This window comes from Babylonia areolata, chromosome 29 (genome assembly GCF_041734735.1).
Source record: "Babylonia areolata isolate BAREFJ2019XMU chromosome 29, ASM4173473v1, whole genome shotgun sequence".
Lineage (NCBI taxonomy): Eukaryota > Metazoa > Mollusca > Gastropoda > Neogastropoda > Buccinidae > Babylonia > Babylonia areolata.
Genome location: NC_134904.1, coordinates 32,366,951 through 32,393,917, shown reverse-complemented (window position 1 = coordinate 32,393,917; position 26,967 = coordinate 32,366,951). Strand labels below are relative to the sequence as shown.

General features: G+C 39.7%; 1 protein-coding gene across 1 annotated transcript in view; it reads left to right on the top strand.

Annotated features, from left to right (window-relative positions):
- Positions 1-26,296, top strand: part of LOC143274649 (phosphorylase b kinase gamma catalytic chain, liver/testis isoform-like) — a 32,068-nt gene extending 5,772 nt beyond the window's left edge. Inside the window, exons 3-10 of the mRNA XM_076578522.1 lie at positions 585-674; positions 12,280-12,352; positions 13,431-13,518; positions 16,551-16,638; positions 20,028-20,151; positions 21,319-21,396; positions 24,139-24,245; positions 26,293-26,296. Coding sequence (XP_076434637.1) covers positions 585-674; positions 12,280-12,352; positions 13,431-13,518; positions 16,551-16,638; positions 20,028-20,151; positions 21,319-21,396; positions 24,139-24,245; positions 26,293-26,296 — 652 coding nt within the window. The remainder of the gene's footprint in view (positions 1-584; positions 675-12,279; positions 12,353-13,430; positions 13,519-16,550; positions 16,639-20,027; positions 20,152-21,318; positions 21,397-24,138; positions 24,246-26,292) is intronic.
- Positions 26,297-26,967: the final 671 nt, after the last annotated feature.

Sequence of the window (26,967 nt, the reverse complement as noted above, 5' to 3'; positions counted from 1 at the left end):
TTTTTTTTTTTTTTTTTCATTTTTGTCTACCATGATTATTATCATTTTCTATTAATGTGTTTAACTTTCTTTCGTTGTTGTTGTTGCCGTTGTTTTGGGTGGGGGGGTTTTTGTTTGTTTGTTTTGGGTGTTTTTTTTCTACCCAGCTAATAGTAAATTGTGGTTGTTTTTGCGTGGGTTTTCTTTTGTGGGTTTTTTTTTGTTGTTGTTGTTTTGGTTTGGTTTGGTTTGGTTTTTTTATGTACCGTTTCCCTTCCCTGGGCTTGGAAAGTATTGTACGTGGGAGCTTATCCCTTTTTTGACATGAATTTCTTTTATGAACTTGTGTTTTTATTGAATGATCATACACTTTGTGTTGTAGTAAAGTTGTCTGCAGTTCATCTTTTAGGGATATTAAGGCTGGCTTTCATATTTTGTTAACAAACTGTCATGTTTTTATGCAATGCGATCGTTTATGCATTAAGATAGTCTTCGGTAGTCGGCTGGCTTGTAAACATGGATTGAACTGAATTGAACCCATCAGTCTTGTTGGCAGGAAACTTGTGATCAAATTAAAGTGTATTATATATTTGGACTGGTTTCAGATCGCGCACCGAAGTCACCATGGTTCTTACAAATGAAACGGAATTCCCAGAACTTCAAGACCACTATGTGGTGTATGAGGAACTCGGAAGGTACGTGGTGTGAAGACAGTAACAGTTCAAACTTGATTGGAGTGTGTTAGGGAGTCTGCATTAATGTTACTATTCGTATTTATTGATGATGATGTTTTAGTTGTATTTATTGATAGTGATAGGAACTTTGAGAGTACGTGTTTCAAACAGGTTGACGGCTACTACTTCATTATAAGAAATTATTGCATCGTCAGTGTGTGTGTGCCAGTGTGTGTGAGTGTGGTTGCGTATTTCATGCGTGCATGCATACGTTTACATACTATAAAAGCGGATGGTCACTTATGGTTAAGTAAATTGTAACATATATTTTATTGAAAATTTCCCAATTTTAGGGAACATTTCCTCAAGTCGCAAAACGAAACAGAATTACCCCAAAAGAAAGCGGTGCGGATAATTAATTATCTTTTCGTAAACATTATTCACAAGACAGTAGGTAATCCTTCCTAATGAATCATAACTCACCAAGCGATATCAACGAAATAGAATAAAAAGATTTTATTATATATTATCTAAAAAATAAAATTAAAAAAAGAGAAAAATAACAACAGAAGCTGGGCCGGACACTGTGTTATAAAACTAAAGCATGTTGGTCGTCGTGATACTGAGCGTTTAGAGCATTTACTGGCGTGCATCACGTCCCGTAGCACCAATCTGTTCGCACCTCCGTTAGTTTTTACCCCAGAATAATTTTCGTCAAGTCAGGACTGGGCCCTCCTAGTTGGATTTTGCCCCCACCTCTCTGTGATGGATATTAGGGTAAATCTAGGCTAGCTTGAAATTACCCCCTGGGCAGAGGGTAGCAAGTCAGTCTGGGGTGGGAGAGGGGTTCGGTAAAGGCCTGTCCAGAATGACCCCCGGGTTTTTTGTGTATGTGTTTTTGTTTTGTTTTTGTTGTTGTTTGTTGTTGTTGTTTTTTGCGTGTGTGCTTTGTTTAATTTTATTACTGATTAAACCCGTAAAAACTGTGCAATTTTGCAATCAACAAGACGGATGGGTGAGGATGGGGGGTGTGGTTGGGGGTTTCATCTTGACCAGCCAGAAATAACTCCGGGAGAACATTCGAGACTAGCCCAGCTAGGTACAGTTTAGCGGAGGCTAGTTTGAGGCTTTCACCTTTTTTCTTTTCTTTTTTAAGAGGGGATGGGGCCTGGACAGTGCAAAAAAATATTGCACAGGTTTTTTGTGAAGATGAAACAATATCAGCACAAAATTTCCAGGACAACTGCTCAGGTACAGTTTCATTGATGCATCTTCTAATTCGGGCAGAACCTCTTCACTTCACACAAACTTGATTTATCAAATAGTGATAAGGTTGTTTTTTTCAAAAAGCTAAAACAAAAAACCAAACGAAATTAAGCACACGGTGGCTTCAAGTTACATGTTAAGACTGTTTTGCGTTCCAGCTTCCTTGTTAACACCAGACGATTAGATAGTTTGTTCACATGTTCGTAAATGGGTCGCTGCCCGTCCGACTCAACATTTTGTCTTGATTAGTTATCTGACGGGGTTGAGAGTTTTGATGGGGGGTTTGGGAGGGGGGGGGGAGGGGGGGAGAGAGAAGGATCTAGGTGAGGGGAAAGGGATCAAACGCTTGGGGAGAGCTTATCAAACGCCTGACGATGATCCAAGCCTTGGTGATAGTGCCACGGTTGTCATAGTGTTCGGTCCTAGTGACTGATGCTTCTATTGTTGCCAGAGAGTCCGCGTTGGACTTTCGACCGACTGTATTGTTTAACTTAAACCGGCCTCGTTTGCTTCTGATAACACTAGTCAGAAAGACTGCAGCCTTCCTAACGAAACTGAACATTAAACCACAGATGATGTTGTGCTGGAACGATTGATGGTGTCAGTTTGGCCGCGGGATGGAATTGGCTTGAGCGTATAGTCTCCTAACTATTATGAATTAAGGAGGAATTTTGTTTTTATGTGCCGTTTCACACATACTGGTAACTGGTAACATGTACACCTTTCGTTAAGATATAAATTTATCGTATTTGAACTCAGTTGCTTAAAACGTTGCAGAATGTGTGTGTGTGTGGGGGGGGGGGGGGGGGTTCAATGGTGAATTAGGGAAACAAGGTAAAGTTAAAACTGGTTTCAGCTATTGATTTTCTGAATCGCGATATGCAAAAATTCTGATCAGAGTGCTCTGCTCAAAGAAGTCTCCGGTAGAATGGCTTATATCTGTATCCGGACACAGCACGACACACCTTATAGCCACTAACACACACTGCATGAGATATTAGTGTCTTTGGACGCATGAAAGGTTACCTAAATGAATACACCTACCGGATACGTTGCACAAATCACCGAATACCCGCTAACCTAAACACATAGAATGAAAAGATTGTAAAAGAAACAAACCAAAACTATTGTAGATTTGTATTTCATGACAGAGCTGTACACACACACACACACACACACACACACACACACACAGAGATATATATATATATATATATATAGAGAGAGAGAGAGAGAGAGAGAGAGAGATCATTTTGAATAACTAAGTCTTTTAAAAATTTATAGATGGTATCGACCTAAGAGAAGTTTCATGATTATTGAACCTTCCACACCTTTATATCATATATTAATCTCTGTGACATTGTTGTAATTTTTGAAAAGCTTACAAGCTGAGTCGACTTGTGCATATAGGTTCATATTTGAGAATCCTTCATTGACTTTTTCTTTTATATGTGTATCAGTGTGAAATATTTGTGATTTTTTGGTAGATTTGATTATGATATCGGCATGTGTGTAACCTCGAAAAAATTATTGAGTTTTGACTCGCATAATATATGTAGAGAGAGATACATAGATATATATAGACACATACTCACACACACACACACACACACACAAGAACACATGCATATACATATGTATATATACATACATAGATACATACATATATATATATATATACATATATATATATATACATACATATATACATATATATGTGTGTGTGTGTGTGTGTGTGTGTGTGTGAAATATTTGTGATGTTTTGAAAAGTGTACGGATGGTATGACATGAGTGTATTTTCTTATCGACTGAGTTTCACTCACACTGATTTTAATTAACTTTGTGTACTATGCAATAACTGATTATTCTTTTCTTGTCGAGGGGTCTCAGTCGTACGTAGTCTTGCACATTAACAAAAGTACACTGCAGGAATACGCAGTGACATTTTGATAATGTTATCAGCGACCACCCGCTGATGATTTTTTTTTATCTTTTGTATATGAATTATGATATACTATGAGTATGCAAGCTTCTTTTAAAATCTTCTTGTCAAGGGGTCTTAGTAATACCATGAGGCGTGTTGTAAACATGTGCACACTTCGGAAAGACGCAGTGAAAATTGTCAACTACCGCCCCGGAGAAGAAATGATTTTTTTTTTTTTTCATATGATATGAAATAACTTATTTTTCTGTTACTATCAAGGGGTCTCAGTTTGTACCGTGAGGCGTGTTGTGAACAAAAGCACACTGCGAGAACACGCAGTCAAATAACTGACTTTTCTTTTCCTGTCAAGGGGACTCAGTTGTACCGTGAGGCGTGTTGTTGTAAACACGTTCACACTGCGGAAACACACAGTGAAAATTATCAACGAACATCTTTTTTGACTCACTTGTGTAAACAAAGTGAGTCTATGTTTTAACCCGGTGTTCAGTTGTCTGTGTGTGTGTGTGTGTGTGTGTGTGTGTGTGTGTGTCCGTGGTAAACTTTAACATTGACATTTTCTCTGCAAAATTTTATGCTTTGTCAGTTGACACCAAATTAGGCATAAAAATAGGAAAAATTCAGTTCTTTCCTGTCATATTGTTTAAAACAATATTGCACCTCTGGGATGCGCCCAAAAAAATAAAAAATGAAGCCTAATTATACGCAAACTGCATTTACTGTTATATTTATATTTTTGTATTCTCTAAACTTGGCACTTTGATCTGAATTTCTGACCCAACAACGAGAGCAGTCATTTTTTTTGTTCAAACAGGAATTTTTTTTGCTAAGCATGGAAGTTTTATTTATTTTGCAAACGTTTTGGTGCAGATAGTAAAAAAGGGAAATTACTCTGTGATTAATGCTAGGGGACTTAATTTGCTTTAAACTGATCTTTTTCATCTTAAACATTACAATTTGAAATTATACTCAATACATAAAAAGCTTGGATTTTTTTAAAGTGTATCACAAGTGAGTCTTGAAGGCCTTGCCTCTCTTGTTTTTCTTTTATTATCAAGGGGTCTCAGTTTGTACCGTGAGGCGTGTTGTGAACAAAAGTACACTGCGAGAACATGCAGTTTCAGTTTCAGTTTCAGTAGCTCAAGGAGGTGTCACTGCGTTCGGACAAATCCATATACGCTGCACCACATCTGCCAAGCAGATGCCTGACCAGCAGCGTAACTCAAAGTGCTTAGTCAGGCCTTGAGAGAAAAAAAAACTAATAATGATAATATGTATAAGGCGCAAAAACTTGATGAAGTCAACTATAAGCGTACAAAATAAAATAAAACAAAATAAAATAAATAAATAAATAAATAAAATTTAAATAATAAATGAATAAATAAATTAATAAATAATAATAATAAGATAAATAAATAAATAAATAAATAATAAAAAAGACAACTGATGATAAATATGCAAATAAATATATTATTAAAAAAAAAAAGCAGACACACATTCACACACATATGCATAACAGATATGCACCAAACATGCAGTTTCACAAATATGAAAGCACAGTCAAATACACATAAACGTACATGAGCCCCAACACACACACACACACACACACACACAGTGTGAAAATTGTTAATGTTATCAGCAACCGCCCCAGTGAAGAAATGCATTTTTTGTATTAAAACACACACACACACACACACACACACACACACACTGAAATAACTGACTTATCTTTTTCCTTTCAAGGGGTCTCAGCAGCACCGTGAGGCGAGCTGTGCACAGGACAACGCTGCAAGAATATGCAGCGAAAATTGTCGATCTGGAAAGCGACCACCCAGGTGAACAAAACGATATAAAGACAGAGGTGGAACACGAGGCTGCTGTCTTGGCATTGTGCGCCGGTCACCCAAACGTCGGTGAGTTACCTTTGGTTTATTCCCTGGTAAAGTTTAACAACCTATCGGCAATATGCCGCTCAAGCTGTTCGTGGTTGTGGTCTTATCCATGGGGGTGTGATGTGCTCAAGGCGTTGGTCCTGTGGTCTTGCTCGAGGAGGGTCCTTGCTGTGTTCTGGCCGCCGGCGATGTCCGTGGTCCATGCTGTGTCTGGTTTATCCCCGCGGACTAAACGGTAGAAAAGGACAACGCTTGTCTGTTCGTTTATGGGTGTGTTTATTTGCGTGTTTGAGTTTGCACACGCTTGTTCGTTGTGTCTGGTAGACTTGATGCGTGTATGTTTTTTGAAACCGTGATAGTTTGTACGGGTGGTGTTTAAGAAATTATTGATGAGTCTCTGCAGCTGGCTCTGTTAGTGTTTGTACTGCAGTTGTTTGGTGTTGGTCTTATAACAAGGTTAAGTTACTCAACTGCAATGGGAATCTATTAACAGTTTAGTCTTGTGTATGGCGATAACTCAACTAGGAGACAAGTTTGCACTAGCTGGCTCTTAGTGCCGCAACCTTGGGGGCTAGTTGGCCTTTGGAAGACCATCCCTCCGCTGACTGTCCTGATACCCTGTTGTCCCGAGAGATTGGGGATGTAACTTGAGCAAGACACCCTCCAGCATTATCAATTTTTATCCTAGATAGTCTGGACAGCAGTTGCCTGTTCTGCTGCTGTGATGGTCATTGTCGAACACAAAGTTCTATCATGCATACATTCACACATGCGTTCAGTTTCAATCGACAGCTATCTGTGGCGATACAGGTAATTGGGACAACTATTCCAGGAATGTAGGGGAAGAGAGGATATTTCTGACCACCAGACAGATGTCACCCCATGCTGAACACAAGTGGTTCCTGCTTAGAACGTGTTTACTATATATATATATATATATTTTTTTTTAAACCACTAAACCTCATCGTTCATGGAGATAAAACCATAATCTAAAAGCTTTCTGTAGCATTTACCGAGTAATAATCACAGTGACCAAGAAAAAATTAACAAAGTTGTAATCTTTAATATATATATATATATATATATATATATATATATATATATATATATATATATATCAGGAAAATGTTTTAGCAAACTAGTACGAAAAGATTTTTTTCACATTCTTTGACAGTGTTGCTGCTGACCTGTTTATAGAGGCTGACGAATAGGCTGTATGGGAGATGATTACAAAAAAAAGGGGGGACAGAATTTATCATCACAGTTCAGTAGCAATACGCTCACACCGAGACGTTGTTTGTTGTTGTTCTTGTTGTTTTGTTGTTGTTTTCCCGAAACAGCTAATTAAAACTAAATACGTGACGTATGATTTTTTTATGCCAGTTCTCGTGTGTGTGTGTGTGTGTGTGTGTGTGTGTGTGTGTGTGGTCCTTGTTCATCAGTATTTATGTATGTACCTAAAACATCTGTATTTTCAGCAATGTCTGTCTATTTCAGTAGGGATATTATATGTATTGAAAAATATGTTCTTGTATGTTTCAGTAATATGATGTTTGCCTTCAGCAGGAGGCATTCCTGTTTCCACAATACCTGTGGTATTATCTATGTATCTGCTTAGTAAATAGTTTGTAATTGTCTGTTTCAGTCCAGCTGTATGAGATCATCCATACGGACACCAAAACGTTTTTCATTCTCGAGCTGTAAGTTACTTTGTGTGCGTGAGAGAGAAAGAGAGAAGAGATGTTCTTGAGCTTTGTATATGCAGTGTCATTGATATCACTGAACTATTTTTATGGTCTGACTGATAATTCGAGAAAAATATTTTAACGAAAAAAGCTCAGGGTTTTTCGGGTACGATATAATTCACAACATACATACACACACAGATATATATATATATATATATATATATATATATATATATATATATGTGTGTGTGTGTGTGTGTGTGTGTGTGTGTGTGTGTGTGTGTGTGCAATTTGCACAGACTTTCAAACAATTTTTGGTGGCAATAGTAAAACCAAAGTACAAACCACATGTTTGTTTATAGAATAGTACCAAAATTAACGTTACTTTATTGCGATGGATTTCAATTGACGTTCCTTTTTTAACAGATGCAAAAGAAAGGCGTGAACTATTTTATTACTGTTAGAGTAACGACAAGCTGTCTAACACATTACTTAGTAGTGATGGATTTGAACTGACGTTCCTTTGTTGACACATGAGAAAAAAACAAACTTTTCGATTACTGGAAGAGTAACCGATGAGCTATCTAACATTGCTTAGCAATAATGGATTTGAACCGACGTTCCTTTGTTGACAGATGTAAAAAAAAAAAAAAAATTCTTTTACTGGAAGAGTAACGACAAGCTGTCTAACATTGCTTAGTAGTGATGGATTTGAACTTACGTTCCTTTGTTGACAGATGAAAAAAAGTGAACTCTTTTATCACTGCTAGAGTAACGACAAGCTGTCTAACATTGCTAAGTAGTGATGGATTTGCAGTGACGTTCCTATGTTGACAAATGCAAAAACAAACAAACAAACAAACAAAAACCAACAAAAAACAACCTTTTCGATTACTGGAAGAGTAACCGATGAGCTGTCTAACATTGCTTAGCAATAATGGATTTGAACTGACGTTCCTGTGTTGACAAATGCAAAAACAAACAAAGAAAAGAAAACCAGCAAAAAACAACCTTTTCGATTACTGGAAGAGTAACCGATGAGCTGTTTAACATTGTTTAGCAATAATGGATTTGAACTGATGCAAACTGATGCATTTGTTGACAGATGCAAAAAAAATAAATGAATAAAAAAAAAATAGAATAAAAACTTTCGATTACTCTAAGAGTAACCGATGAACTGATGGGTTTGTACGTTCCTTTGTTGACAGATGCACACACACAAAAAAAAATCTATTACTGGAAGAGTAACCGATGAACTAGCACTGTTTAGCAATAATGGATTTGAACTGACGTTCCTTTGTTGACAGATGCAAAAAAGAACTCTTCGATTACTGGAAGAGTAACAACAAGCTGTCGGAGAAAGAAACAAGGTAATATATCAGGCTGTAGCTTTTGTCATTGTGTGTCGTTTGAAAAGATGTACGTTTGTCCGATGCATGTATATGTGAAAAATGGGTCAGTAGAGAAAAGAAAAAGAATTCAGTGATGAGTTTAACAACATATTGGCTTTAGCCCTCAATGTCAAAGATGTCCATAACTCTGTGCTAATGCTAGGAATAATGTCTATTATATGTTATAAAACTGCATTGTTACACATGATGAAAATGTGTCCACCTTGACCAAGTTGATCTTTTTTTCTTTTTTATTCTTTTTTTAATTGTATTTTGTCATACATGTTCCTGGCATTGGACATCTGTCTTCCCATATTAATCCTGTCTTCAGCAATTAGAACACAACATTCAACATTGATTGCCATTGAGTTAATGTCTTTGTCTTACACTTACATAAATGCCTAAAAATAAAACGAATTTTTATCTTTAAAAAAAAAAAAAAAAAAATGTTTGAGAATTGTCCAGCTGGAAATAACGACCAGATACACACTACTCACACTTGAGCGTGCGGTATTTCTCAATTGAAAGAGAGATAAAGTACAATAAAGCTACTTACCAAAACTGCTCACCAAATTTGGTTTAACTCTCTCCATACGAACGGCGAAAGAGACGACGTTAACAACGTTTCACCCCAATTACCATCATCAAAATATTGCAAGCGGAAGGCTCTTATACTGAAGAGGTGAATGTTGACAAAGAATACCATAATTCTGACGACGGAAGTTAAAGGTTGAGTCATTCAGACACCCACTGGACATCCGAGGGGTCTGTGTAGAGGAGAAGAGAGGACTGGCCGTACTGAGTGAGTTAAAAAAAAAAGGGGAAGAAAACAAGATTGAGAATTATGTTGTTGTTTTTAAACAAAAAAGGGGGGGGAAGCCAAGTATGAACTGAAATTTTTTTTTTTGGTTTTGTTTTGTTTTGGCGTGGTACGCTTAGGAAACCACAACGATATAAGGGCGGTAAAAAATGTGAGTTGGCAAATATGGCCAGGTCAGACGGGTTGGGACCCGAACTCTGTCACGTGAACAAGCACAGTCACAAGGAAGTGTTGCGAATATAATTATATCAGCATTAATTCTACTTGGACAGATCTACAAAAGAGATGTAATTCCCTCACTACTGTTTAACGACATAGCTATGCAGAACAACATTTATAAGTGTGTGCGTGTGTGTCAGTGTGCGTGCGTGCGTTGTGTGTGTGTGTGTGCGTGTGTGTGTGTGCGGTGTGTGTGGCGCGCGTGTGTGCGTGCGTTGATCAATATTTTCCTCAGTGTGTTCCGCTCTCCTCAGTTTGCATACAAAATATTGTAATATATACCAACAAAGTTCAGTTCGGTTAAGTTACCCAATGAGGCGTTCGGACAAATCCATATCTATATGCTACACCACATCTGCAAAGCAGATCCGTCCCTGACCAGCAGCGTGAACCACAACACGCTCTCTGGGAGGGGAGACAACCGACCCCTTGATACCAGCCACGGGTGACTGGCCAGCTGGTAGGGTCAGTGTCCGGTCTCAGGAGCTGGCCGCACGCCGACACCCACCACTCTGTGGCAACGGCTGGGTGGCTAGCCTGGGGGGGACAAAAATCATTTGTTCGCCTTTTTTTCTTTTCTTTTTTTTTTTTTTTTTTTCTCAAGGCCTGACTAAGCGCGTTGGGTTACGCTGCTGGTCAGGCATCTGCTTGGCAGATGTGGTGTAGCGTATATGGATTTGACCGAACGCAGTGACGCCTCCTTGAGCTACTGATACTGATACTGATACTGTTGCCGTTGTCTTTTGTTTTATTTTGTTTTGCTTTTCGCGCTTCTTTCCTAAACTCTGTTTTGAAATAATACGAGAGAAACATTCATTTCTACAGCCTGGTGAGACGGTACGGTGTTTGGAAATAGTTATGAAAGCAACCTTGCTGTCCTACACAGTCATACTACTGACTGTGTTTATGTATTTAACTCTTTCCATACGAACGGCGAAAGAGACGACGTTAACAGCGTTTCACCCCAATTACCATCATCAAAATATTGCAAGCGGAAGACTCTTATACTGAAGACGTGAATGTTGACAAAACATACCACAATTCTGACGACGGAAGCTAAAGGTTGGGTCATTCAGACACTCACTGGACATCCGAGGGGTCTGTGTAAAGGAGAAGAGAGGACTGGCCGTACGGAGTGAGTTAAAATGGGTACAGACAAATTGAATACAAAAAGCATATATATATATATTTTTTTTTTTTTTTTTTTTTTTTTTAATGCTATCACCCAGACGAACTTGACAGATACAATGGACTCTCTGCCATTGCACTTTTTCTCCTCCGCGTTTCACAGGCTCGTTGATAAATATGTATGGTGTTAATGCTATATTTATCATTTCCTATAAATAGGAATCGTTGCACTGATGTCTGTTGTAGCGATTATCCTGTGTATTACTGATCAGGTATGACACGACACACAAAAATAGATTTCCGCTACATTACATAGTATCAGTATCAGTAGCTCAAGGAGGCGTCACTGCGTTCGGTCAAATCCATATACACTACACCACATCTGCCGAGCAGATGCCTGACCAGCAGCGTACCCCCAACGCGCTTAGTCAGGCCTTGAGAAAAATAAAATAAAATAAAATAACAAAAAAATAAATTAATTAAATTAATAAATAAATAAATAAAATAATAGGCAAAGACATAAAAAAAAATACTAATAATATCTATAAGGCGCAAAATCTTGATAAAGTCAACTTACATAAATCTCATTATCGTCTTTCACTTTTATTGAACAACTTTGTCATAACCAGTTGCAGCGACTAAGTGGTTAACGTCGTTTCGGACGATTGTAAGTTAAGAGTCATTGTCCTGCGAAAACCCACTGTCGAAAATTCAGTCAAAATAACCTTCTTCTTTTTTTTGTATAACACGTGAGATGCAAAAATGAGGTTACAACCGAAATTTGGTTTACCTGAATATAAGCTACACGGTTTATGGAAAGATTAGTATCTACTTCAGAAATGTTTTCGTTATGCTGGGCGTCATTCCCGACCATTCGAACCATCAATGTTGAATGCTCCGGTAAATTTGGAGGGACATCCAACCACACCCGATGCCGCAGATTATATATATATATATATATATATATATATATATATATATATATATATATATATATATATATTTCAGCAGGTTGTCCCTGCTGAAGTAGTTGTAGACGTCACCAGACAATCTGCTGAGTAAAAGTAATGGCGTCCATCTTCATCCGGGACACATCCAAAGGACGAACACTTAAAATACCACACGAGATGTAGTGGAAGCAGGGATCGGGCTGTTGTATCCCAGTCTACACACATGGGACGCGAAGCCATGAACACTGTCTTTTTGGGTCAATCGGCCACCACCGCTCGACTGACATTGACAACAGCGGTATGCTTGGGTTTTCTCTTCTCTTGCAGAGCTGTCATGTTCCAGCTGCTCCAGGCAGTGCAGTTTCTCCACAGCAAAAATATCGTGCACAGAGACCTCAAGGTATGTGGTTGTGTGTATTTAGTATATGTGTGTTGGGTGTTTAGTGTGTGTATTTATTGTGTGTGTGTGTGTGTATACAGAAACGTGGGCTTTATTTTTATTTTCTTCTCCTTTTTGACTCACTTGTATAAACAAGTGTTCAGTTGTCTGTGTGTGTTCGTGGTAAACTTTAACATTTTCTCTGTAAATATTTTGTCAGTTGACACCAAATTAGGCATGAAAACAGGAAAAATTTAGTTCTTTCCAGTCATCTTGTTTAAAACAATGTTGTACCTCTGGGATGGGCACAAAAAAGAAGCCTAATTATATGCAAACTGCATTTACTGTTATATTTTTTGTATTCCCTAAACTTGGTACTGATCTGATTCTGACCCAACAACAAAAGCAGTCATTATCATTTTTTTGTTCAAATAGGAACTTCTTTTGCTAGCATGGAAGTTTTATTTATTTGCAAACGTTTTGGTGCAGATGGTAAAAAGAAGGGAAATTAATCTGTAATTAATGCTAGGGGACTTAATTTGCTTTAAACTGATCTTTCTCATCTTAAACATTACATTTTGAAATTATACTCAATACATGAGTATACATAAAAAGCTTGGATTTTTTTTTTAAAGTGTATCACAAGTGAGTCTTGAAGGCCTTGCCTCTCTTGTTTCTCTTTGTCTCTGGCTACCATCTGTTTGTCTGTCTGTCTGTCTGTCTGTCTGTCTCTCTTTGAATCGTTACCTCTCAAGTTCTCCCCATTTGTATGACTCCATCAATTCAGCTCCGTCTCTGTGTCTGTGTCTCAGGCTCCCCTATCTTTCTCTCTCTGCGTCTCTATCTTTCTCTTTCAGTTTCTGTCAGTCATTCGATGTGTGTGGTGTGGTGTTAAGTCGTGTTAACTGTCCAAAGTGAGTAGAGCGTACCATTGATATTTCTGAAAGCAGTGAATGAATGACTTCTTTGTTTTTCTGGCTAGCTTTCTTGGTTTGTTTTCCAGCTCGCTGCTAATACGCCATTTCTCTCAGCTACTTTTAATGCCAGTTCTTCCATGGTCATTACAAATGTTGGGTTTTTTTCCTCTCACTCTCTACAGCTCGAGAATATTTTACTCGACGACGACATCAACGTGAAGGTGTCCGATTTCGGGCTGGCCAAAGCTTTGACCAACGGACAGCTGAGTGGTAAGTATGATATTCATTGTGGAATAACAATCCTCGTGGTAAAGGCTGTAGGACTGGTTGCCACGGGGCGAAAGGCAGAGAAGTGGAATGTATTTCAATATATATATTTTGACGTAATGAAAGATTATAATTATCCTTTCTCACAAACATACACTCGCACGCACACGTACTCATCCACGCGCGCGCGCGCGCACGCACACACACACACACACACACACACACACACACACACACACACACACACACAGAGAGGGGGGGTACGTAGGCCTGATTGCGAACGATCCGGTCGAATCGACCAGCTCAATGTGTGTATTGTACAGGCAACAGGTCATACGATCGTCAAATGTCGCTCTTCTGTTTTTGAAGGCTTTCTCCGATTGGTTGCACCAGGAAATTTTCGTCTGTTCATTCTTTTCAACGTTTATTCAACGAATAGTAAAGAGCAGCAACTCATCCATTCACAAGGTACACAACTTCGAGTCAATGCTGCTTATGATACCGATTCAGCTAGCACACGGGTAAATACATGGTACATTGGAACAAACCCAGACACTTTACAAAAACGGAAGCTCCGGGCTTGTCCCTATACCGATCATTTGACATGTGCACAAAGCAGCAAGGACAAGAAATTAGCTTTCATTCAAGACTGGCATAACCTTTTAATTCTGAATAAATTACACATAATATATTGATCACACATGTGCACACACACACAAACACACATTTAAACACACATAACCAACATCGCACACAAACACACCCTTTTGAGAGCGCTAAGTTACTGCGCAACATCGTTCGCAAATACGCTCGCGTCAAAATAATCTATGGCCTCATTGCCAACGACTCTGTTTTTGGAGATTCCTGGCGTTTTAATCTGTCATCAACACGTTTTCTTAATTCTCCCAGCACTGGTAATGCACAATTCACTGTCATTTCCACTCAAATCAGCCACTTTAAGCTGTGTCAAAGTTCAAGTCCTACTTGCTTGCTTCCCTTGATTGTGAGAGCATGTCTGTGAACGTTGTCGGCAGTGGTGCGCGAAGCAAAGAAAGAGCGCGGAAATAGCCAGAAATAGCTGATGTTTGACTGGTTCTTCTTGGACATGAAGATTCATTAAGGAATCAGAGAACGAGGTCGAAACAGACGTTGAATTGTGAAATGTGTCTGGTGAGAACGCTTCGAAGTGGGACGGTACATGAACCGTTCGCAATTACACGCTGTTCGCAATTAGGGCTGCATACCTTAAATGCACACACTCGCGCGTGCATCCGACGCGTAAAAGCATGCACACAGAGACACAGAGAGGGAGAGAGAGAGAGAGAGAGAGAGAACAGCATATGTCTTTGCCCATGTTTTGTTACGCTTTTAGTATAGCAGTCATTTTCACTGGGAAAGAAATATATTTACTTCTTTCTTTCTTTCTTTTTCTTTCTTTTGCGTTCGTGGGCTGCATCTCCCACGTTCACTCGTATATACGCGAGTGGGCTTTTACGTGTATGACCGTTTTTAACCCGCCATGTAGGCAGCCATATTCCGCTTTCGGGGCTGTGCATTCTGGGTATGTTCTTGTTTCCATAACCCACCGAACGCTGACATGGATTACAGGATCTTTATCGTGCGTATTTGATCTTCTGCTTGCGTATACACACGAAAGGGGTTCAGGCACTAGCAAGTCGGCACATATGTTGACCTGGGAGATCGTAAAAATCTCCACCCTTTACCCGCCAGGCGCCGTCACTGTGATTCGAACCCGGGACCCTCAGATTGAAAGTCCAACGCTTTAACCATTCAGCTATTGCGCCCGTCAATTATTATTTACTTCTATTTGTCTTCATTCCCATCTCATGTCAAGTTGTTTAGTCAATAAGTAAGTAACGAGTGTTGAACTAAAGAACGCTATTGGGCAAGAATATACACTCAAAGCTCGACACGCTTTCCATCGGTGCAATAGTGAATACGATACTTTTTTTTTTCTTTTTTTTCTTTTTTTTCTTTCTTTCTTCTTTTTTTTTTTTTTTTTTTTTTTTTTTTCTCCAGTACTGACATAACTTTTGAACGAGGAATATCAATAAGGTACTTGCTGTTTGAAATCAGCCATTGTATCGTGTTAATCAATCTACAGGAAAAATACAGCCTTTTGTTCCATAGTATCATAGCCTGCCTTGTCACGCACAACATTATTCGTCTTTTCTCATTCCCCAGCCCACGCATACCACCAGAGCCACTGCCCAGTACTTTTCATCATCCCTTTTTTTCTTTCAACAAAAAGATTTTTCTATGAGAGCAGTGAACAAACATTTCAAACAATACATGAACCAACCACACTCACAACCAAACAACCAACCCCTCCCCTCGTCTTTCTCGACACCACTCCTTGCTCTCTCTCTCTCTCTCTCTCTCTCTCTCTCTCTCTCTCTCTCTCTCTCTCTCTCTCTCTCTCTCACACACACACACACACACACACACACACACACACACACACACACACACACACACACACACACACACACACACACAAACACGAGTGTGAACAGTTAGTTACCTCTTTCATTTGCAAAATCTGCAGTTCCGTCTGCTTCCATTAGAAAACGTTTTATATCAGTGACAATCAACTAGTGTTTGAAATAGTTCAGAGTAAAAGTAAGCGCCCCATTGGCTCTTTGTTGTAAGTTTACTGGTTGACTAGTTAGTTTGTTTTATTTTGTTTGAATATTCTTTTCTTTTTCTTTTTTTTAATACTGATTCAGGAGAGAGGAACAGGGAAACTAGTGAGGATTTAAGCCGGGCATGGGTGGGGTCTGGAAGGTGATGGAACTTTGCCTGAAATCACAATTGTGGACAGGCGTGAAAATAAAAGAAAGAACACGCACGCAAGCACGCACACACACTCACACACACTCTCTCTCTCTCTCTCTCTCTGTCTGTCTGTCTGTCTGTCTCTTCCCCCACCCCCCACCCCCCCTCTCTCTCTCTCGTCTGACAGACATTGTGACATGTTTTTTTAAGAGCTCTGCATTCATTCCTATTGACAGGAGCCTTGGGTACTCTGGTCTACATGGCACCAGAGGTGGTAACAGCTATGTACAACCCGAACGCCAAGTACGGCAAGGAAGTGGATCTGTAAGTTGTTTGGTGAAACTGGTATGGATTTGTAAGTTGATTGTGTAACTGGTATGGGTCTGTAAGTTGATTGTGAAACTGGTCTGGAACTGTAAGTTGATTGTGAAACTGGTCTGGAACTGTAAGTTGATTGGTGAAACTGGTATGGATCTGTAAGTCGATCGTGAAACTGGTATAGATTTGTGAGCTGATTGTGAAACTGGTATGGAACTGTAAGTTGATTGTGAAACTGGTAAGGGTATGTAAGCTGATTGTGAAACTGGTATGGATTTGTGAGCTGATTGTGAAACTGGTATGGAACTGTAAGTTGATTGTGAAACTGGTATGGGTCTGTAAGCTGATTGTGAAACTGGTATGGGTCTGTGAGTTGATTGTGAAACTGGTATGGAACTGTAAGTTGATTGGTGAAACTGGTATGGAACTGTAAGTTGATTGTGAAACTGGTATGGGTCTGTAAGCTGATTGTGAAACTGGTATGGGTCTGTGAGTTGATTGTGAAACTGGTATTTCTTTTGCACAAAATATGGAATTGTGCTGGCATGAAGTGATAGTTAGCTGAATCTGTAAGCTGAGCTCAGCGTGGCGTGAGGTAGTTAGTTGGATCTGTCTGTGATTTCAGCCCAGCGTGCGAAAGAGAATTTTTCTTTTGTATAAAATATCGAATTGTGCTAGTGTGGTTAGTTGTGTAGCTGGCTGGATTTGTAATTTGCACTCAGCGTGCGAAAGTGAATCTTTTTTTTCTTTTTTTCTATTTTCTTTTTTCTTTTCACACATAGATATGGAATTGTGCTGGCGGTCGTTATTAGTTAGATCTGAAGGTTGATATTATCTCAGCGTGTGAAACTGACTGGTATTTCTTTTGCATTAACAAGGATTCGTACTTGTGTGCGGTAGTCAGTTGATTCTGTTAGCTGAGCTTAGCATGCAAAAGTGAATCGTTCTTTTGCAAAAGTATGGAATTGTACTGACGTGCGGTAGGTAGTTAGATTTTTTAGGTCTGCTTAGTATGTGAATTTTGTTTTTGTCCACATGCTGTATGCAATATATTGAGAACAAATCTTTTGAGACAAGGATATGAAAACAAAGTGAACACAGACGGAAAATCTCTCTCTCTCTCTCTCTCTCTCTCTCTCCGTGTGTACTTTAAGCCAATGACAAAGTGCCAAAATGTCACAAATCTCTTATTAGTTTATGTTGTTTCAATACTGTTTGTTTGTTTTTTCCTTTCTGTTCCATTTTATCTATTTTGCACCATTTTGTTCTGATTAGTACCTACAATGTCACCAGAGCTTTTCAGCTAATGACATTAAACATTTCATTGTTCAGCGTTCTCTCTCTTTGAGTGTATATAAAGTGTTTGATTTTTTCCCCCGTGTTTTTTGTTGTTGTTGTTTGTTTGTTTGTTTGTTTTGGTTTTTTTTCTTTTTCTTTTTCTGACACTAAGCATGCTTATTTGTGTCGTTTCAGATGGTCTTGCGGAGTCATCATGTATTCGCTGTAAGTATCCTGTTTTCTATGGGTTGTGAAGGTAGATAACTGGCCTGGTGGGAATAGGTTATGGTCAAAATCATGGTGTCATTATGTACACGTTGTAAGTAACCTGCTTAACTGCGGTTCTTCAGGTATACGATAAGCTGGCCAGGTGGGTACTGGATATGGTTATGTAGTGTCATGAAATCGCTGTAAGTAGTCTGTTCTGGTCTAGTGGTGTCATTAGGTATACATACTTAGTATCTTACCCTGCTTACCAGGTAGAAAAGCTGGTCCGATGGGTATTCACATATAGATAGGTTGGGTGCAACGTGGTGAAACAGGAAGAACTATGCTCTTGTGTATGTGTGTATGATATTGTGAATGTTAAAGATGTGGCTCTGTTGGTCAAGTGTTTTGCTTAGAATTGAACCTGAATACCTTTCTTTCCTTGGTCTTTTTTCCAGCTGCTGCTACATTATTGCTGACGCTGCTAATGCTGATTATTTAATCATCATACTTATTAGTTATATCTGTGTTTTGTCTTCTCTCTGGTTTTGGGTTTTGGCTGTTGTTGTTTTTTGTTTGTTTTTTTTGTTGTTGTTGTTTTTTCCATAGCTCGAAATCACTCGGTTGGATTTCGACTTGAACTTCAAGGTATCAGATTTGGGTTTATGTAAAGTTCTGGACGAGGGGAATCGGATGTCGTTTTAATACCCCGTGCTAATGCTAGTTATTTTGTATTGTATTGTATTGTACTGTATTGCATTGTATTGTATTTCTCTTTTTGTCACAACAGATTTCTCTGTGTGAAATTCGGGCTGCTCTCCGCAGGGAGAGCGCGTCGCTACACTACAGCGCCACATTTTTTTTTCTTCTTCTTCTTTTCTCTCTCTCTCTCTCTCTCTCTCTCTCTCTCTTTTCCTGCATGCAGATTCTTTTTAATTTGTTTTTTTCCTATCGAAGTGGATTTTTCTACAGAATTTTGCCAGGAACAACCCTTTTGTTGCCGTGGGTTCTTTTACGTGCGCTAAGTACATGCTGCACATGGGACCTCGATTTATCGTCTCATCCGAATGACTAGCGTCCAGACCACCACTCAAAGTCTAGTGGAGGGGGGAGAAAATATCAGCAGCTGAGACGTGATTCGAACCAGCGCGCTCAGATTCTCTCACTTCCCTAGGCGGACGTGTTACCTCTAGGCCATCACTCCACATGACAGTGCATAATGACACCATGATTCTGACCATAAAGTATTTAAATTCATCACCAAATTTAACTTTGTTTTGATTTCTTTTTCCCACTGATAGAAAACAGTCTGTTGGATGTAGACTTCAACATCAGGTGTCAGATTTCGGTATATTTATTTAAAGCTCAGACCGAGGGGCAACGAATATCATTTTAATACCCCTTTAGCATACTAATGTAAGTGGGTATACAGTATTTCATTTGTGTTTAGACGGGCGCAATAGCCGAGTGGTTAAAGCGTTGGACATTCAATCTGAGGGTCCCAGGTTCGAATCTCGGTAACGCCGCCTGGTGGGTAAAGGGTGCAGATTTTTCCGATCTCCCAGGTCAACATACGAGCAAAACTGCTTGTGCCTGAACCCCCTTCGTGTGTATACGCAAGCAGAAGATCAAATACGCACGTTAAAGATCCCGTAATCCATGTCAGCGTTCGGTGGGTTATGGAAACAAGAACATACACAGTATGCACACCCCTGAAAACGGAGTATGGCTGCCTAAATGGTGGGATACAAACGGTCATACACGTAAAAGCCCACTCGTGTACATACGAGTGAACGTGGGAGTTGCTAGCCCACGAACGAATAAGAAGAAGAATAATTTGTGTTTAACTTTTCTCAAATGTGATTCCTTTACGGTTTGTGTGTACAGTGTTAGTGTTTGTGACGTTGCAGGTTGTATGGTGATTACCCTTTTCACCACAGAAGACAAGGGAAGCTCACCCAGATGATCAGGAGTGGGATTAACTCTGCCGATCCACTGAAATGGGAAGGCATTTCAGAATCCGCCAAAGACCTGGTATGATTTTCTCTTAATATATATATATATATATATTTTTTTTTTAAATTCTACCTGCTTTGCTGAAGCGATCATTAACTCCGTGTGTGTGTGTGTGTTGTGTGTGTGTGCAAAGTTTGTATAACCAGAGATTAAGAAATATCGCTATGGGGGTGAGGGGTAGGGGATATTTGACAGGGTTGATATCACCATTCTGATTCAGTGTCTGTGTGAAAAGGCGACTGATGCAACGACGGCTTGAAGTTGATTTCCCTTGTGGGAATGAAAGTGACTATGTGAACAAAAAGTATGAAAACTACTTGTTCGCTGTTTAATGCTTAATAAAAAGTTCCTTGATTCGTTTAGCTCTGATTTCGTGAAAGTTCATCTGCCCTCGTCCTGTCCTGAAATTCCATGCCTAGAGTCATCATAATCAGTAGCATTATTATCATAACTGTCAATATTATGGTGATGATGATCAAATAGTAAAGGGTGGTAACTCTCTCCATTACACAAGGTACACAACTTCAAGTCAGTGATGCTTACGCTACCGATTCAGCTAGCACACAGGTAAATAAAAGGTACATTGGAACAAACCCAGACACTTCCTGGCCTCATTATTTGCATAATTTCCGGTGATGATGATGATGATCATCATCATTGTGAAACGGTATTTCCAGTGTGAAAATATTCTGCTGTTGTGTGTCATGCATTACCTGCTGTGTGACTGGACATAGGGCATTGTTTCGTTTCTCTTTGGCATTCTAGCTCTGTTGTACTTATCCGCACAGCAGCTGGAGTAGGTGCAGCGTAGTGCTGACAGCATGCGTAGGTGTTTTCGTTTCCGCGCTTTCATTCATCTTTTTACTGTACTGAACTACAAAGTGCTCTTCTTCTTCAAATCACCATAATCTGTGTTAGCACTGGTTACGCTCTTGTTTATGGCATTGTCATGGGCAAGACATTGTTACCCTGTCATTCAAGATACTGCTTACAGTCTAATATCATCATCACTTTAGATGAACAGACTATAAACTAATAAACGAAAGGTACTGCTTCGACTCTGAATTCAACTAATGGCAGGGAAAGTTCTTGAGATAGTGCCTGTGGCTGACTGTCTTTGACACAACTCATTCTGGAATCTAAACTCAGTAGATCTTTTATTGTTTTGTTTTGTACTTATGACAGATCTTGAAGCTGCTGGTGTTGGACCCAAAAGCTCGCTTAACAGCAGAGGAAGCTATCAAGCATCCTTTTTTCGAAGAAGTAAGTGTTTACGTGACTGAGTCATCCATTTGCCATGCATTATTTGTGATGGTGGTAATGGTTGTCTATAATGTGAGCAAGTTGTAGTGTGTGTGTGTGTGTGTGGTTTATACTATGACAGTGACCTCTCCCATCAGTTTATGTATGATTCTGTAAATGATGTTCATTACTCCATCTGACAGAAGTGTGTTCATGCCTTATTTTGTCCTATGCGCTGTCGCTACCCGTTTCTTGCTGTTGTTTTGTGCATTTTTGTGGTGTGGTGTGTGTGTATCAGTTGACGCCTCTCTTGAAGCAGAAAATAAAATACCTATATTTCATCTGGTGATATAGTTGGTGTCTTCAGGTTTGAAAATTGAAAGTCAGTATCCCTGTTATCTGCCTGCATCTCTCTCTCTCTCTCTCTCTCTCTCTCTCTCTCTCTCTCTCTGTCTCTGTCTCTCTGTGGAATGTATGATAATCATGACATGCCTGCTGCTAATGTTTATTGATACTTACATTAACAATTTTCTACGATGTTCACTTTCTTTGCTGTTATGTATTAATCTACCCAGCCGGTAAGCTTAATTACATGAATCATTTTCTGCGATGTTCACGGTTCTTTTTTTTGTTTTTTGTTGTTGTTTTTTGCTGTTATGTATTAATCTTCCCAGCCGGTGAAGCTGAAAGCGTTGCCTTGTGTGTTAATTGTGCGCTTTAATTAATAGCAGTTTGGTTTTATTCTTTTCTCCTTTTTTTGATTTCCAGCTTCATGCCGTTGTACAGCAAGGTGCAGAAACAACAAGAGACCATGATGTGGCAAAGTGTCTCAGTGAAAAGGTAGGCCTTCCCATACTTTGCGTTGACGAAATTCAGTCTAGGAATTGAAAAATCCAAGCATTCAGTTGAGAGGGTGTGTGACATTGTTGAACTAAAAGTTGTCATTTAACTCACTCAGTACGGCCAGTCCTCTCTTCTCTACACACACCCCTCGGATGTCCAGTGGGTGTCTGAATGACCCAACCTTTAGCTTCTGTCGCTAGAATTGTGGTATTCTTTGTCAACATTCACCTCTTCAATATGAGAGCCTTCCGCTTGCAATATTTTGATGATGGTAATTGGGGTGAAACGCTGTTAACGTCGTATCTTTCGCCGTTCGTATGGATAGAGTTAATGTATATCACTATGTGTATTGCTTGTAATTATCGGAGACTGGCATGAGCTCACAGTTAGGGGATGTAAGCTGGGCAAGATTCTCTACACTATAATCAGATAGTCGGCACAGCAGTTGCCTCTTTTGCTGTTCTGATGGTCGTTGTCGGATATGACTGTCATAATATATTGTAAGCGTAGCCTTCATGCCCTGTCAGGGGCAAAAGGAATGAGATTTCTTTGAATCTTTGACACTAATATCCTGAATATTCAAATCCCATAGACTCCGTAATTTGTTGTTTTAGTTATTGATTGAATTTTTACAATATTGGACTATAATGAAGCCTCAGTACAGAAGGGAGGCGAGTACAAAAGAGAAAAGAAACTGGGTGTCAAATAACTGCCGTAAGATGTATCAGTGTGGATTCAGTTAAGTTTTGAGTTCATCGTCTATCATAATATCTTCCCGATGACCACTGTTTCTTCTTTTCTGTGTAGTTGCATAATGACATTGTTGCACATTGCGTCATTTCACCAAGGACAGTGGCCGAACATGAATGAATCATCTGAATCTCTGTCTGTCTCTCTGTAATATATATCATAATATTTTTTTTTTGTTTCCCCCCAATATGAACTGCAGTTGTAGCATTTACGTTGTATTATCTCTTCCATTCTAAATCTTCAAGTTGTGTCAAACATTTTTTCAAGCAATCAGTGCTCATTATGATATATATATATATATATATATATATATATATATATATATATATATATATATATATATATATATATAACTGTGAGTGACAAAAGATTTTTTTGTTTCCATTGTATGATCACCGAAGAATCCATCTTTGAATGTGTTACACTTTATTTCAGGTAGTGCCAGAGAAAACTTCAACTACACGAAATGTTTTCAAAGTAAGTTGGGTTTTTGTTTGTTTTTTTCTCCTTTTCTCCTCGCTGCATGGAAGCGGAAATAAATCATGTACAGTGTGTGTGTGTGTGTGTGTGTGTGTGTGTGTGTGTGCCGTGCATCAGTGCGTGCGTGCGTGTGAGTGTGTGTGTGTGTGTGTGTGTGTGCCGTGTATCAGTGTGTGTGTGTGTGTGTGTATGTGTGTGTGTGTGTGTGAAGGGAGGGAGCAGGTCACGGTTTTTTTGTTTGTTTGTTTGTTTTTGTAAGCAGTCACTGACCTCTTCAGAATGTCGCTGTATTGTTTTGTTTGAGTTCATTTCCCCTTGCTTGAAACTGCAAAGCACCAGCAGTCTGTATTACAGCTGCTGCAAGGCATCCCGCTGTGCAGTGTCCTACTCCGCTGAGATATCCGTCCTCCTCAACTTCACAAGATACACTGTTTCCGTTTGAGCTCCGGTTCTGAACTTGAACTAATTATTGACTTGAAAATCTCACCCTTCTCAAACCTGTGTGTGTGTGTGTGTGTGTGTGTGTGTGTGTGTGTGTGAAGAAGAGCAGGAAGAAGTAGGAGGTAACTATAATTATACATGTACTCAAGTTTCCTGTTTTTGTCGATAATAATTCATGCATATACATGTTTTCGCTATTTCATTCGTTTATTAGTAATACTATTATTATTATTTTCATGTTTGTTCCAGTCTGCAGCAACTGCCGTGCTGTTCCTGGTCAGGCTGAAGCGACAGTCTTCACGAGCTCCACCACCTGGAGAAGAAGAGGGAGTGAGGGAATTTCCCCACCGTCTCTGGTCAGAAGTCTAACTGGCAAAAAAGTGTATCAAACAAAACGAAGTCACAAGTCCACTAAAATACTGCACACTGTCCAAACATCTAGCCTGGCAGACTGTTCAGACGTCTTTGCCAAGACCGCCGCGGGTCAGACAACTAGGAAGATCGGTCAGATGTCCAGTAAGACTGCAAGTTAGATGTTTGGACACGCCAGGCATGGCCCAGCCCGGTGGAGCTCCAAGAGAAACTGGGGGGACCGGTGGGGGTCTCTGCGACGGACCGCAGACTTCGCTGTCCTGACCGGACTGAAAATCTAGCGTGGCCAGGGAACGCGGAAGAAGAAGATGAAGATGTCTGGACACACGAAGTGGTCAGACGTGAAGGAATACTGGTCATTCGTCTAGGAAGGATGGTAGGACGTGAATGAAACACTTCAGACGTCATGAAGAAAGACTTGTCAGACATCAACGAAGATTGGTCATTCGTCTAGGAAGGATGGTAGGACGTGAATGAAACACTTCAGACGTCATGAAGAAAGACTTGTCAGACATCAACGAAGATTAGTCAGTCGTCTAGGAAGGATGGTAGGACGTGAATGAAACACTTCAGACGTCATGAAGAAAGACTTGTCAGACATCAACGAAGATTGGTCAGTCGTCTAGGAAGGATGGTAGGACGTCATGAAACACTTCAGACGTCATGAAGAAAGACTTGTCAGACATCAACGAAGATTGGTCAGTCGTCTAGGAAGGATGGTAGGACGTGAATGAAACACTTCAGACGTCATGAAGAAAGACTTGTCAGACATCAACGAAGATCGGTCATTCGTCTAGGAAGGATGGTAGGACGTCATGAAACACTTCAGACGTCATGAAGAAAGACTTGTCAGACATCAACGAAGATTGGTCAGTCGTCTAGGAAGGATGGTAGGACGTGAATGAAACACTTCAGACGTCATGAAGAAAGACTTGTCAGACATCAACGAAGATTGGTCAGTCGTCTAGGAAGGCTGGTAGGACGTCACGTTACACTTCAGACGTCAGACGTCATGAAAGACTGCTCAGGAAAGACTGGTTTTGTAAATTTTCTTTTAAAGTCTGGAGTAACTCAGGTCTGTAACAGGAACAGAAAATACCTGCAAATGGCTATCCAGACATGGTTACATCTTTAGATGGCTATGTTTTCACACTGATCAGAATAATCAGAGGTTAATATTCACCAGTTACTTCCTTTTTCTTCATAGCAAATTTGTACCAATATCATTTGACAAAAGGTGGTCACAAAAAAATATATCTAATCACCTTTTCTAAGCATTTAAGAGAGCTTTTTCCTTCTCGACAATATAACTTCTATCTCTGACATTGTCTGGAGATCACAAAGTGTGTGTGTGTGTGTGTGTGTGTGTGTGTGTGTGTGTGTGTGTGAACTCAATTTTGCATAGTTCTGTGACAACTACATAATAAATTTATGATGTTATGCAGGCCTGTCGTCATGTGGGTATATATGTGTGTGACCGGAGAGAGAGAGACAGAGAGAGAGAGTGCGCGCGTGTAAGTGTGTGCATACATGTGAAGTGAGGACCCAGTGGCTATGCACCCTAGTGAACTAATCTGAACGCACAGGATTGAAGCACTCTCCCGCCAGTATTTTCTCCCCCTCTAAAAGACCTTGAGTGGCGGTCTGGAAGCTGACCGTGTTGATGTGGCGATAAACTGGGGTCCCATGTGCAACATGCACTCAGACGGTGCACATAGAAGAATCCACGGCAACAAAAGGTCTGTTCCTGACAAAATTCTGCAGAAAAATCCACTTGGATAGCGGAAAAGAAATACACACACTAATGCAGAAAAAAGGGGGTGGGGTGGTTGCTGCCCTGTAGCGACGCACTCTCACCGTGAAGCGCAGTGCAAATTTCACACAGATAAATCTGTTGTAACAAAGAGTAAGACAATGCACTGTTGTAACAAAGAGTAAGACAATACAATCTGTTTGAGCATGTGTGTGTGTGTGTGAGCGCGCGCGCGCGCTCACCCGTGTTAAATTGTGCTTATATGTTTTGGTGGGCAGGTGAAGTTATGGGTGGGTAGATATATACCTATGCACTTTCTTGGAGACACACAAAAAAAGTGATGAAAACTAACAAATGCTCGGTCCCTCTACTATGTGTATGGTATGTGTTCAGTAAACAATATAATAATTATTATAATCTTTTTGTTTATGATTTTGATTCCATGAATTTATTGTGTAGCATCTATGGATCTTTGAGGGTAAATGTTTTCAAAAAAAAAATCTTTATCATCATTATTGACATTAAGTTTAAGTTTCTTCTGACAAATCCATATACGCTACACCACATCTGCTAGGCAGATGCCTAACAGGCAACACAACCCAGTGTGCTTAGTCCTTGAATGCATGAACACATGTGTGTGTGTGTGTGTGTGTGTGTGTGTGTGTGTGTGTGTACCTATCAGAGAGGATTTATTCCACAAAATTCTGTCAGACGACAACATTTGTATTGCCATGGGATCATTTTCAGTGCGCCAAACGAATACCTCACATGGGACCCCAGTCTGCCGCCTCATCCAAATGACAAAAGACGCTCAGTTTGATTTTCCTGTCAGACTTGGTATGAAAGGGCGAGACCAGGATTCGAAACCAGACCCTCTAGGACACTGTACCGACAGATAAAGCGTCTTAACCATTCTGCTACCTTCCTCAAGAATAAAGTATACAAGAGAGGCA